This window comes from Vipera ursinii (assembly GCF_947247035.1).
Source record: "Vipera ursinii genome assembly, chromosome: 1".
NCBI classification, from domain to species: domain Eukaryota; kingdom Metazoa; phylum Chordata; class Lepidosauria; order Squamata; family Viperidae; genus Vipera; species Vipera ursinii.
The window spans coordinates 190504133-190519216 of record NC_139512.1 but is presented as its reverse complement, the minus strand read 5'-3'; the positions used below and the strand labels follow the sequence as shown (position 1 = coordinate 190519216).

Below are 15084 nucleotides of genomic sequence, written 5' to 3'. Positions count from 1 at the left end.
CATTGATTTGTTTCTAGATGAATCAGAAGCATGCCTTTTAAGAAAAGGAAAGATGTTAAAAGAAATGAAATCTCTTACTACAAAACCACAAGGCTACAAAAAAGATGTTTTACATCTTCTAAAATTAATTCAAGTTTTAGAAATGCTCACAGGAATGTTGTTATCACTCTACCTTTATAAGCCAGTCAGAACACAAAAGCAAAATTCAAAGCCTATTATAAAAGCATTTCATAGACACTAAATATGTAAAAATGTCAAATTCCAAATTGAGAAAACTGAATCATTTGCTGGGACTAATTATAATAAGACACGCTATCAGCAACATGGCTTTTAAGTGGAATAATTTATATGTGTGCTTTGCATCATTTTTCTTTTTCTTCTAGCAACTGATTTTCAACTCGCTAACCAACTGTTTGGGACCACGGAAACTTCTGCACAGCGGCAAGCTTTATAAGACGAAAAGCAACAAAGAACTCTATGGTTTTCTCTTCAGTGACTTCCTGCTTCTCACCTACATGGTGAAGCAGTTCGTCTCTACAGGGTCAGATAAACTGTTCAGCCCCAAATCAAATTCTCAGTTTAAAATGTACAAAGTGGTGAGTGAATTCAAGAATCTCAGATACTTTCAAACTGGGAGGAAATGGGATTTCTAGGAATAGAAATACATTGTTCTTTAACCTGTAACTTTCTTCTTCCAGCAGTTGGGGTTAATTGTATTATGTCACCTAATTAGCAATAATAATTTTGAATTTACTGATCAAAACTCAGATTGTAGATAAAGTCATTATCTGTACCAATGGGATTGATTTTTCTAAACTGCCAAAGCATTGGTTAGAGCTTCAGCGCACCTTAATTGTGGGCATTTTTTTTAACAAGGTTGCTCCATTCAGATCCATTATTTAGCCTAATTTCAGTAGCATACAGTTAGATAAACACTTGTCTTTCCTTTTTAAGATAAGCTAAATGGCCATACTACTTATGGAAGTCATGCTGAGTTTTATCTTTATGCTGTTAAATTTTGTGCATTCAAATTTGTGTGAGTTTCTGGAGGCGTGTTTTTTCTTGGCTATGCGCACATTGATTATCTTTACTGTGGCTATTCAACTGTGTTGAGCTCTCTGGAGAAGCCTATCTATTCCTTTGGCTCATCTAAGAAAGTCATCATTCCTTGCAAAATATGAAACAACAAATATACATCTTGGGAAGGAGTTCCAAGAGAATCTTTGATATGAAAATTAAACTTATTACCCTTGCTTAAGATGTATAGAGATATATTTAACACTTTTCTTTTTTAACAAAAAAATGTAATTTTTTTTTAATTTTAATTCCATTTATATCCCGCCCTTCTCTGAAGACTCAGGGCGGCTTACAAGCTTAGCAGTAGCCTTCATTCTATGTATATGCCTGCTTGTTAGGGCTTTCACACACACACCCCAAGCGGCATTATTACAAAGTCAGCTTATTGCCCCCAACAATCTGGGTCCTCATTTTACCTACCTGGGAAGGATGGAAGGCTGAGTCAACCTTAAGCCTGGTGGGATGTGAACCTGCACTAATTGCAGGCAGCTGGTGTTACTTAAGGAGGCATTAGCCCACTGCTCCACCAAGGCTCTTATAATTAATGGGGACAATAGGTTTTTCAAAAAGTATGTCTGCCAGATTTATAGAGAAAATTAATAGGTGCAGTGATAGTGGTTATCAAATTCCTTCAACTTGCTTTTTTAAAGATTAATGCACTGAATTAAATGTTACTTGCATGAATAGTTGATTCTTCTTTCAAAATCATTTCTAATTTCAATGCAAAATTTTATTCAAAACAAGCCTCTTCAGATTAGCAAATTTCTCAGTCCTTCTTTGCTAATCAGTCTGTCACTTTTTGTTGAAACGTTTCAACTTAATTGAATCAAAATCTGTTTCTTCCAGCCTATTTTTCTTAATGAAGTCCTAGTGAAATTGCCAACTGACCCTTCTAGCGATGAACCAATTTTCCACATCTCCCATATTGACCGAGTCTACACCCTGAAAACAGACAATATTAATGAGAGGTGAGCTTCTAAATTCTTGGGTAAAAAAAGAAATAAAACATTTTCTGAATTTTTTCCCCATGAAATGTCAAAACATATGCTGTTTTCTTTTTTGTTATTATGTTTGTTCTTGGATTCTTTGACTGTAGTAAATCTTTTATTCATATCCAAAAAGCTACTTCTGGAGAAAATCATTGAAAAAAGTGTTCAAAAGCAAAGGTGTATCACAATTTGGCTGCATACCTCTACTTTGTATCTTAATCCATAAAAAATAGATTGGTAATTTCACGAACTGCAGAAATTGTAGGATTCATCATCTTTCTAAGGAGTAGGAACCCAAAAACCAGATATAATGAAAGTAAAGAGAATACTAATTGTCCTAAGGGAGATTGGCATACAAAATCCCTTAATTAGTCTCTTGCAACTTTAACATTCTATAATAAATGGTAGTGAGAATAGAGAAATTTGCTGTTTTATTATATGGGTACAAACATAGTGATCAGTACGTCTATATATGTACTGTATATCCCATATTTAAAGATTTCTTGGTTAACAAGGATATTTCGTATGTTTTCAGGAGCCAATACATTAGAATGTGACATTCACAGATTTGTGTTCAGATAAAACCAAATCTCTTAATAAATTGTTTTTGAATAGAATAGAATAGAATAGAATAGAATAGAATAGAATAGAATAGAATAGAATAGAATAGAATAGAATAGAATAGAATAGAACAGAATAGAACTTTATTGGGCAAATGTGATTAGACTCACAAGGAATTTGTTTATATTATTGTCCTTTAACAAAATTATTCATTCTTGTAGAACTGCCTGGGTCCAGAAAATTAAAGGAGCTTCAGAACAATATATTGAAACTGAAAAAAAGAAACATGAAAAGGCTTACCAAGGTGCTGATCTGCGATTGTAACTTTTAGTAGCAGCTGTTTTTGTGAGATTGGAAGGACTTGGCATTTATGTCAAGTGATATCTTTTGCTAGCCAGGTGACATTTTCAAACATTCTAAGACAGCAGTATTCATCAAAGATACTTTGGGTTTTAAATAAGTTGAGTAGTACCATCTCTAAAGATGTGCTAGATTCCTTTTTATTTAGGTGTAGATGTGTTAACAGAAAAACACTGATTGTGTATCAGCTCCAGAAATTTCATAGATCTGCATAAATACCAATTGACAACCTGGTTGCTGTGGAGTAGTACCTAGTATTCATGAAACGATCCAGAACAAATTGATCAACTTGCAAACTACAGAAATAACTTTTGTGTAAATCTGCCAATAGATAGCATGTTCTGAAATTCTTTTTTCACATCTCATTTTTATTTTTTTTTCAGCTCGATCACAAAAAAGCTCAGGAATAGGACGCTTGATGGTGAATGTGATTGAAGCAACTGAATTAAAAGCCTGTAAACCTAATGGTAACAATTTAGGGATGAGTTGTCAACTATCTGGCCAAATAGTTTAAACTAATTGAGGGGAGATTTGCTGTTAGAAGTAGAGGTTGCCAAGCACGTATTTCCAAAATATAATATGTAGCCTTGCAGGGAAGATTTTTTCCCTGCATAGTATGAATATATAAATAAAAAAGGTGGGACATTATAAACAAACATGTTGAAAATAATCAAAGACATTTATAACCAGATATTAAAACCATAAAGTTATTCTTTGGAGAAGCTGTTGTGAATGCACCCTTTCAACCTTCTGGAAGGTGTTAAAACCTGGCTGTGCCAGTTGGCTTGGTGCTTTGTGTTGGAGTGGCTAGTGGACTAATAAGTACAGGTAGTCCTTGACCTACAACCATAATTGAGCCCAAAATTTATGTTGCTAAGTGAGACAGTTGTTAAATAAGTTTTCTCCCATTTTATGACCTTTCTTGCCACAATTGTTAAGTGAATCACTGTAGTTGTTAAGTTAGTACCATGGTTGCAAAGTGAATCTGGCTTCCCCATTGACTTTGCTTGTCAGAAGGTTGCAAAAGGGGATCACATGACCCCGGGACACTGCAACCATCATGAGTCAGTCGCCAAGTCTGAATTTTGATCACATGACCATGGGGATGCTACAAGGGTCATAAGTATGAAAAATGGTCATGTCACTTTTTTCAGTGCTCTTGTAACTTTGAACAGTCATTAAATGAACTGTTATAAGTCGAGGACTACCTGTATGGTGCCAATGCTGTACCAATCTTGCCTTTGGTTTTTATTTCCATATTTAAGGTTCTCAATATTTTTATATTATTTTAATTGTAATGCACCAGAGTTGCTTTGCAGATGAGATGGGTGGCATATAAATTTAATATATAAATAAATAGATGCACTTCTGTTTTGAATTAAGGAAAAAGCAATCCATATTGCGAAGTTAGCATGGGATCTCAAAGCTACACTACCAGAACACTGCCAGATACCTTGAACCCCAAATGGAACTTTAACTGTCAATTCTTCATCAAAGACCTTTATCAAGATGTATTGTGCATCACCATGTTTGACAGGGATCAGTTTTCACCTGATGGTATGTGTGCAATTCTGTATTTGACCATATTTAAAATTTCCTTCCAATTTTAGTGAATAGAAAATAGAAGCATAGGCTCAAAAAGTAGCCAGACTTCTACTGATTTTGATTGTCCAGAATATGCTGTGATAATGCTTAATTTTCTTTATTTCTTTAAGATCTCTCTTCATTGTCTATTCATGAATGTGTTTCACATTTGGTGATCTGACTTAGGAATTTTGTTGTTGTTACGCAGAGTTTTTGGGTCGCACTGAAGTTCCTGTAGCCAAAATCAGGACAGAGCAAGAAAACAAGGGACCTACAACTAAACATTTACTATTGCATGAAGTACAAACAGGGGAAGTTCGGGTACGCTTTGATTTACAGTTATTTGACCAGAAAACACTTGTTTAAAGAAAGAAAATGTGTTTTATTTATAACAGTCAGGACCAGCATAGATCATTGAACTGATTTTACTGGCATGTTTTACAAGTGGTATTTTAATATATACTGCTGCAAATTCATTTTGCCTAGTCACACGGACTTTGTTTCTCCAAGTATATATTATTTAGCTCTGTGCTTTGCACTCCTGTGTTGGTGGCAATCTATGCAATATACTGTATATGAGATAATATAAGACAGTGCCTTTCTTTATTGAAAGTAAATTTAAAGTAAATGCCAGTGTTTATTTCAGATTCCTTTTAAGCATTACCAAGGAATCTGGCAATTTAAAATGTTTGAAATAGCTCCGCTTAGATTTCAATGAACCATAGGATATTTTAGTTCTCGGCTAAAATCATTCCTCAGGTTCAAAAACTGGAGTCTGATTGACCCTTATCTCAGGTATCTCAGGATATAATTGTGAAAGAAGTTTCAGCACTTCAGGATCCTTTCAAGATTCTATACTGACAAAAAGTGCAGCCTTTTAAAAACTTGCTTCTGTTTTTTAAAAAAGGAAATAAAATCTCTCTCTCTCTCTCCAGTTCTTTTAATAATTTTGCAAATTTACCAAGGTTTTTTTGGTGGTAAAGAGAAATTATTTTGTCTAATATGGGACATCATGACATGGGCTATGTGACTCATCTGCAGAAACAAACAACCAAAGCACTCTCTAAAGCCACTGCTTAAGGCATCAGGAGACACATCCTCTTCAAGGTGGCCCATCGGTAGCCATCCCAGGAAAGTGTGTGCATGTCCATACAGTAAGGGAGCGGCTTTTGAAGCAGCCATGCCAAGCCACCCTAATGCTCAAGCCATGGCTTCAGAGAACCATGCCTCCAAATGATTGGCCTAATCATGTTTTGAAAAGTGGAGTTTCTTGCAGATCTCAATAAAACATGCAGCTAAAACATGTCCAAGACAAAGATTCCAAGGAGGAGGAAGTTAATGTTACCTTGGGCTTTATAAGAAATAAAATAAGTTGGTGAATGTACTGTTCATTTCTCTACATATTAATACGTGGCATATTGTTTTTCTTAAGCCAATTTTATTGTATTCTGGAATGTAAATGAGTAAGAAAGAATCTAGGAATGAAACCATGCAAAATTATCAATGCTTTAAAACCATTTAAATTTACTGTCGGGATTGCTATATAGGATTTTATGGAATTTAATGTTCAGGTCAAGAGTATCCATCCAAATTCCTCTGGTATGGCTTTACTAATAGAGCCTAGCTAGTGTTTATTTATTTGCAGTTTTTTTTAAAAATGTGCTGCTATTGAGCCATGCTCTTTATTGTGGAGCGTTCCTCTTTATAGAATGTAAGGGTTGAGTAAGAGCTGTATATTTTGAATATGCATCTCAGATATATGTATTACTTTTAATTTAAAACAATGAATGAAGATGTATGCCTTAAGTGCTGCCTTTCCATATAGCTAAGTGAACTGCAAACCCGAGAAACAGTTTTCTGAAATGCATTTTTATTAATATGAAATAAAAAACGTTTGTTCCCAAAGTATATATTCAATTAATTGAAATTAAACACATTGTATAAACTTCTGTATGACAGTCATTTCTGGGCATGTGGAAAAGAAACACGCACTATTCCAAGTTTACATAAGCCAAATTGCAGTTTAAAAACTCCAATACAATAAAGAGGGGGGGGGGGAGTCCAGGTTTATACCATAAGAAAACAATTACATTTAAAACAGTTAAAACATTTTAAAAGAAATAATTCTGATGGTACTGTGAGGATATACAATTTATCTTGAAATTCATGTATTCATACACACAAGTATATTTCTTGGGTATAGAGAAAGTAAACATAGCTCTAAAGAGTGCTACAAAGACAATTTTGTCACAATTTTAGAGCATTTAAATTTTTGGTTTGTTTCTTTTTTATTTGCAACTGATATGCTTCAGGCCAACAGAAAAAGAGGAAATGTCAATGTTAAAAAAATTCTTCCAAGCAGAAGTTCTCATTCAATTGTTCATAACGTCCATTCCTTCCCAGAACACATCAGGAAAAGTAATCTGCCTGCTAACAATACACAATGCATTTCTGGTTCTTTTCTACTTGCTCACATGTGCACGGTGCACGTAAGTGTATCCTGAAATCAAGAGTGCACATTACTTTCTGTGCCTTTGAATAATTGGGCGTCAACTCCTCCTATTCCTATGAGATTTTTCACTTTACCTCAAGAGATTATTTCTAACCAAAGAAGACTATACTTTTTATTATCAGGTATATTTTAACAGTTCATAACAATAAACAATGTAGGACTAGGCAATTGGCTTGAAATTACTTCCACTTCAGTCTCTAAAAATGAAACTTGGAAAAATAATGTTTTTATTTGAAAAAACTGTATTTTCCTGTAAGCTAACACTAACTCTATCTTTGTTCCTGCACATTATCTAGGTTTTATAATTTCAGTACTTGTCCAAAAAGACAATGCCATAAAATTGCATCAAATGAAGCTAAAGACACTAAGTTACATGGATAAAGAACATTTCATTTCTGGTGACAGAGGAGAATTAAAGCTCATCTCTGAGCTTTAAAGATTAATAAACTCTTGAGTGAACTTTTAACTCTATTGAAGATTCCTTACTTTAAAGGAATGTTAAAAATCTATATTGCACCAAGAGCAGAATCACTAATCTCTCAATGAGCCTTTAGAAATGAAGTAACTGAATATTTTTTTTAGCTGCTTTGTGGACAGGCTGTTAATCTTGCTTTGTATCTGAACAGAAAAACAATTTAGGGAAACAGCAAAAGCCATATTCATGCTAAATTTATAAGAGTCTGTTGTTCAGTCTTTTAGGACAATTCAACTGGCATTAGCAGAGCCTTGGATTTAAAGACAAAAGATGCTTTCGAGCATGCCAGGCACTCTCCTAGTATCAGACTGCAACTTCTTAAGCCAAATGTATTTTTTCCAGCAACAACAAGTGCACACACTTGCTGGGGAAAAAACGCAGCTGCTTTTAAGAGCATATCCCTGTGTGCCCCAAAACATCTTTTTATTTCTGTTATCTGAAGCACCCACCGTCTAACCCTATTCCGCTTACGCTTCTAAGTAAAATGTACTTATATAGCCACATTCTGTGATTTTCCCCTGTAAGAAAATATGAAGCAGCTGCTTACCAATACTTTTGAAAGCAGCAATATGCAATCACAATTTTATGCAGCGTTTAAGCATAAAATCCCTGTAGCCTATGTTTTACTATTCTCAGTAGGACCTGATGCGGAAAGAAGCTCCTAATCATTCCTTCTAAGTAATTGGATCACACTTTTATGGACCAAATTTTGGCATTATCCCTTTACGAGGAATCAGTTTCAAAGAAAGATCAATAGAAAGCAGATTTTATTTTTGGTTTCTGGACTGATGAGCCAGTAAATATCTGCTTTGACAAGAGACTGGCCATTTGGGTGAACTCTGATTTCCTGACAGAGGGGCATCTCTTCTTCAGTGGAGGCCAGGCCGAGTCACCCCAGCTCTTGAAATCCATAGTACTCTGGTTTCTAGTTGTGCTCATTTTTTGCCTTTTAACAGAATGAAATTAGGATTGTTAATGCTGCCCGCTGTTACTCAGCACCAGTGTTTGTTGAACCAGTTGCATGCTGTGCTAACTGATGCTGCTTGACACTCAAAGAGGTGGCCAATTTTCAAACGTCACCTTTCTCTTTCAGTGACACATAAAACCAAACCTTGTTACTGTTGAAAACGGTGGAGCTGCGGACAATATAAAATGCACAGTAAATGAATAATATGGAATTATTCTGTGAGGGAGAAGACAAATCATCTTCAGTGGGAAGCCTCTTCCCCCTTGGCTTTAAAAGGCAGACTGTTACAATGTTGGCGGAAGACCTGGGGCTAGACCCAGATCATTTCCTTTTTTGAATTGGAGAGCAGGTTCCTGGCTTTCCTGGTTGTTGAGCACCTAGGGAGAAAGTTTATTTCCTTCTTCCTTGCTTTCTCTTGCTCTTTACCTTTCCTAGCTCTCATATGTGCCTTCCTACAAAAAAGAAGGAGAATAAGAACAGGAACCACACACTTCCTTAGAGATCAGTTATAAGGATTTGCTCCAGCCAATTCCTCTTGTTTTCTGGAGCTGAAATTTCAAGGTCTCTGTTGGATCTAATTACTGTAATATTGCCTACCCAATTCAATTATTCTTCCAAAATACATAGATCAGACTCTGAATGTTTACTGTTTAACCAAAGCCATTGTATTTTAAATGGATCAGATTGGGGTGGGTGGGTATGTGTGTTGATTTTTTTATTCTAAAACTGACCTTTAATAAGGAAGGAAGGGAAAAACAAATGCTAAAAACGGTAAAAAGAAAATTTAGTTATTTTGCTAAATAGCTTCAATGCATTGGAAAAGAGATGGTTAGCGATGTGTTAGAATGTCAGTTGCATTCATCATCATATTCCATTTCTAATTCTTATGAAGGTGGGTCTTACTGAAGGATTCCTAGGAGCGTATCCTGAATTCTACTTCACAGAAGAGATTTATCTTTCTACAAGTCACTAACTATCCCACACAGCCTAGTCCTGAACCACTGAAAGTGGAAATTAAAAAAATTAAAGAAGAGTATGACTCAAATCAGTTTTAAATTAGAGAACAAAATCTCAGCCCGATACATCATGAATCTTTGTGCATACTTGAATATAAATCAGGGGAAGCCTCAAGTGAGAGTATAAGAACGGTTTCCCTCTATATCGAGAAGCCCCGCTCTACTTACCTCTGCCCGTCCCATCAGTTCTAGCGGAAAGCCTGTGTTAAAAGAGTCCTGTCCATGAAACAGTCTCAACTGATGGGACTTGGGGGGAGGGAGAGGCTTTCTTGGCCCAGCGCCTGCCCTTGGGAATATCATTCCCTGGTGGTGGATCTGGCTTGCTATGTGAAAGGCTCTAAAGACATGCTTGTCTCAATGATCCTGAACTGGTTAAGGTTTGGAGCTTGCTAGACGGTTATACTTATTGATCCAAGACTTGCACTTTCCTGCTTTTTTATGATTGTTGGTTTCAATTAGGTATTTATTTAGCTATTGTGTTTCTTACTGTTTTCCTGTGTTTCTTTATTGGTTGTGTTACTGTCTTTATTGTTTTTTTTAACTTGGAACTGCCCAAAGTCACAAATACGAGGTGGCAGATACACAAATTAAAAAAAATAAAATTAAAAGAGGTACATTAGACTTCTTCCAAGATAAAACTAATAAAGTTTATACTCTTTTATGTGAAAATAGATTAGACAAAAGGATTAATCTGTAACTAATGAAAAGAAAGCGTTCGTCTGGTTTACAAACCTCATACATGTGGTTGCTGTTTAGTATTGATATCTAGAAAAAATATCCTGGGATTTTTAATCAACTCATTTTATTACTAATATACTAATGTCATTATCTGGCATGCTGTCCTACACAATACTCAGTTCTATTCTGTGCAACACTGGAAAGATTTTTTGTATTTTCACTGATGGCTCATTATATTCCTCCTCCAAGAAACCACTTTATTTTGGCTTGAATAACTTTTCCCCTCCCTCTACAGTTTCATATAATAGTTTTTCTGGCAAATGGGATATATGTCATATAATCCTAGAAGGAACCAAGCAGGCATATGACCATCCGTGGGGAGTGGGAGGGAGAGAGAGATAAAAGAAGCAAAATACACATACAATACAATCAACAACCCCTTTTGACCTTGCACTGTGAAGTACAAGTACAAAAAAGCAAATGTCATCTTGCCAGCATTGTGGCTAGCTGCAGACACGTGGATATACAAGTTATTGCAAAGAACTACATTCTGTTCTGACAAAGTGAAACCGGAAGCAACATTAGGAAGAACGAGAACTGAGTCTCATCACGAGAAGGGATTCTATTATTCTCAACTACAATTCCACAAAAAACGAGCCCTGTAGTAAACTGCCCTTCAATGAGCAAAACAAATGAGTTATACTGAAGGATCTCAGAAATATAACAGTTTAAGAAGATACAACAGCTGTGGAAAATGAGAATGCTTTTTTTCTGAAGTAGTGGAATAAAGGAAAACTGCATATTGTAATCTAATGGCTCCCATGTTACCAAACTGGAACTAGCAAAGGTTCAATTCCACTACGGACCTCACTAGTCACGCACACTTATTTCAACTTTGTTGAAGATTCTTTTTGTAGGAATAAATGCAAACTCAATAGATAAATTGAGTTAAGGAAAAAACTGGGGTGAATCAAAACTGAATAGTGGGAATTCTAAATAGGAGTTTCAATAAAAAAGAATAATAGAGAAATATAGAACGGGGGGGGGGGGGAGAGAGAGAATAAATTGACAAAACCAGCATGCCAAATGAATTGTTACAGCAGCTAGGAATCAACCATATCCTCAAGAAAGGGTAGAATGGCTTCAGTGGTTTTGCACTCTGGTTTCTATTAATATCCCCTGCTAGAAAAGATTACAGGCTATATTTTGTTAATTACAAATCTTGGCTAGTGCTAATTATAGGTAATTTAGAAACATATAGTCATTTATATAACAAAATGGTAAAGTTTGTATTCCAAAGGGTTCACAGAATGTCATCATTATACCCTTTATAATCAACTTTTATATTTGATTGCTATTCAAAAGAGAATGAATTTTAAAATGTAAAGGTTTCTCAAACTTTACCGGCATTTTTGACGGACGTCACTTTCCATATACTGGAATGGGATTTTCAGCCACTCTATGGGGTTCATCTGTTGCCGACCCAAAGGAAGTGGTGGTAACTCAGTCTTACGTAGTTCATGAACATCTTTAGAGGAATATAATTTTCCTGTGGAAAGTTGCAAGGAATATAGAAAAAAGGCTTTTTCCTCCTCATTAGGCAAACTTTCTGATGAAAAAACAAAACCTGTACAGTATTCAGCCAAATCCAATCTTCCCGCCCCCGCCCCAATCCCAAGTTACAAACATATCATCTGTTGTATATATCACATCGTGGAAACGGTTTCCAATATTTTCAAATTGGTATTTTAAGATTAATGCAATAGGGAAAGATGAAAGAATAATTCAAAACCTGGTCTAGGATCTCTAAAGAGACATTAAACCTGAAGAGTATCAGAAGCAAAGAGAAATATTACAGAACCTGTTTCACATTGCCGCATAATGCTGGCTTCAATGTATCGTCCTTCTACTTCCTTTAACAAGGGGTCGTCTAAAGGAGGAACAGATGCCTAGAGTGAGAAAACAGCTAGTATTAATATTTCAGTACTTCATGACATCAAATTAGTCAGACCTATACAAATAGTCCTCGATTTATGACAATTGAGCCCAAACTTTCTGTTGCTAAGATGGTTGTTAAGTGAGTTTTGCTCTATTTTACAAGCTTTCTTTCCACAGTTGTTAAGTGCATCACTGCAGTTGTTAAGTTATAACACAGTTGTAAAGTGAATCTGGCTTCTTCATTGACTTTGTTTGTCAGAAGGTCGCAAATGGTGACCACATGGTCCTGGGACACTGCAACGATTCAGTTGCCAAGTGTCTGAATTTTGATCACATGACCATGGGGATGCTTCAGTGGTCGTGTGAAAAACGGTCATAAGTCCCCTTTTTTCAGTGCCATTGTAACTTCAAATGATCACTAAATGAACTGTTGTAAGTTGAGGACTACCTGTAGTTCAGTTGCTATACACACCAAGGAGCATTGAGAAGCTTGAATACCGAACCTTGAAAGAAAAGTGCAGTCATGTCACTCTGCAAGAAGATACCAAACCTACTTGGTTCACGACTGGTGGAGTTTAGATACTGAATTTCTGTCTTCCTATTCTTGGCCATGGCCAATTCCTCCATCCCACAATTCAACTTTGAATTATTTTTAGCTAGACCCAAATGCCAAGTAAGGATTAAGGTTGAAGGTAAAGCTGGCCCCTTCTTTTTTCTTGTCCACTGGCAAACAAAGGGCTCCCTGAAAAAGATCTGGTTTCTGGCCAAGGCAACTGAGTCAGGTACTAGATAAACCCTCTGACTGACTGCTCCATCTTCAGCTCAACCAGGAACATCTTGGATAGCATTCAGCAAGCTAACCTTTTTGTATTTTCACTCCCTAATCTATAATATAGGAGTAACTACACCAATTAATCTTTTATGTGTGATGTGAGCATTACCTTGAATATTTTATCACTTTATTTTCACCATCATTTAAAAGACTTACACAAAGAGAGGCAAACAAGATGAAACTAGTTCTGTAACTGCTCTGTAAGACCATGTAAATTATGCTCCAGCAGTTACAAGCAATATCCATTTCGAGTGTGTATATTTTTTGTCTTCATGGTTCTTCCCTCCTATATTCTTAGAAATTACAACTCCGTTCTATTTAAGCAGCTAGAAACTGGGAACTACAAAAACTGCACATGCTCTCAAACGTGGGAAGGGGGAAAGGTGAGAATCTTCACAGGAAAGGCAAGGCCAGCTCTGCCGTGAGGTGTCCTTATTTAGGTTTCAGTAGCCAGGAGGCCAATCCCACAACTACCCACAAATACCTGTGAGGTATTTTCCACCTCTTCTTTTAAAATCTCTAACCCAAGCCCGTCTTTCACAGAAGGCTAAGAAAAAGAAGTCAACAGGAGCTCATCAGGAAAATGGGAGCGCACAGCCTCTCACCTTCCACAAATCTGGAGAAGTCTTCAGGAAGAAAGGATCGTAAGATGACGGACTATAACTTTCTAAAGATGCACCTCCCTGAGTGAGCAGAAAGAGCACTCGGTGAATCTGTGGCCATCACATATTATTACTTCAGAGTAGAGAGTTAATATTTCCTGTTTGATAGCTTAAATAATATCTAATACAAATATTTTACACAAATTACTCTTATAGTCCCAATTTTCGTAACATCTTCTTACCATAAAATGAGTTTATTTTTATCACCCATGTGAATCAACACCACTGAATCAGGATATTTCTATCCACTTTATATGAAAGTTAATTCATTCAAGCCAATACAAAAACCAAGTATTTCAGTTGCTATACAAATTGTATTAAATGAAGCCCCAACACCTTTTCAGCATTACCGAGGTTGACATTTTGAGATGGCAATTGCCCTTTACCTATAAATTAATGGACCTTTTTAGAAGAAATTTTAGTTATTCAAGACATTAAGGACCAAATTACACTTCCCACAAAGCATATTTTAGAGGGCCTTATTTTAATCACTAGAGACCGTTTCCCCTCCTGAAAAAGGAGCTTCATGGATTTTAATGACCATTTCCACTCCATCCTTTCTTCCTGTCATTTCTGCCACACTGCAGAAAATGGTTTCAAACAAAAACAAAATATATGTGTTTGTTTAGAGTAGGGCTATTTTCAGCAGATGAAGGAAGTGTTTAATCTTTCCCTTCATATATATATATATGCCATAGTTCTGATACTAATAAGGCAAAGCTTAACTTCTTATTCTGAAAAAGAAGTTACCATGACAAAGCAAGCTTTTGAAATGAATTTAAATACAACACATAAGCTGGGGAATGATGGTTTCATTTTAGAGTAAGATGTAGGCCACATTTCAAATGAGTTTTTATTTGATCTAAGTTCATTTGTAAGTCATATTTCAATATCTGAAGTAAGGAGTCTTGCAAACTGCACTTCTAGGGATGGGCTAGCTAGCACTCTCCATTACAAAACATGAGACAGCCTCATTTTATTTTTTTTGCCTATTATACAATATATTTACATTATAAATGACCTTGAAGCCAAATCCATTGGCAGTGATGATCTTTCCCATACAGCTGGGTACCTTTAATCCCTGGTAAAAATTTTATGTTATGCTTTATATAGATTTACAAGAACTATATTGCACCAAACAAAAAATATAGCATATATTCCAGCTTCAAAGAGTGTGTATGATATACCTATTACAAACATTAAGGGAAATAACAATATTATGTGGGCAGACAATACATAAACTCCATAATTACACAATGTCTTAGTTCTTCTTCTTCACTCCATGGTGCTTAAAATACAATTAGCAGTGAATCCTGAAGAAACTTTCTCCTAAGCCGTCCGTCATTTTTACTGTACATTTGGGAAGCATTACCACCACAAACATTTGAATCTGCTCTACTGTAGAAAAGTGGCTTTTATTTATGGACCAGAGC

The 15084-nt window shown here is 35.8% G+C and overlaps 1 protein-coding gene across 2 annotated transcripts in view; it reads left to right on the top strand.

Annotated features, from left to right (window-relative positions):
- The window catches only part of ITSN2 (intersectin 2), a 73819-nt gene extending 67284 nt beyond the window's left edge, over nt 1-6535 (top strand). For both annotated transcript variants that reach the window (XM_083351815.1, XM_083351814.1), the window contains 6 exons: nt 384-596; nt 1924-2045; nt 2849-2931; nt 3371-3454; nt 4371-4544; nt 4780-6535. In XM_083351815.1, coding sequence (XP_083207941.1) covers nt 384-596; nt 1924-2045; nt 2849-2931; nt 3371-3454; nt 4371-4544; nt 4780-4937 — 834 coding nt within the window. In that variant the 3' untranslated portion in view covers nt 4938-6535. The remainder of the gene's footprint in view (nt 1-383; nt 597-1923; nt 2046-2848; nt 2932-3370; nt 3455-4370; nt 4545-4779) is intronic.
- Nucleotides 6536-15084: the final 8549 nt, after the last annotated feature.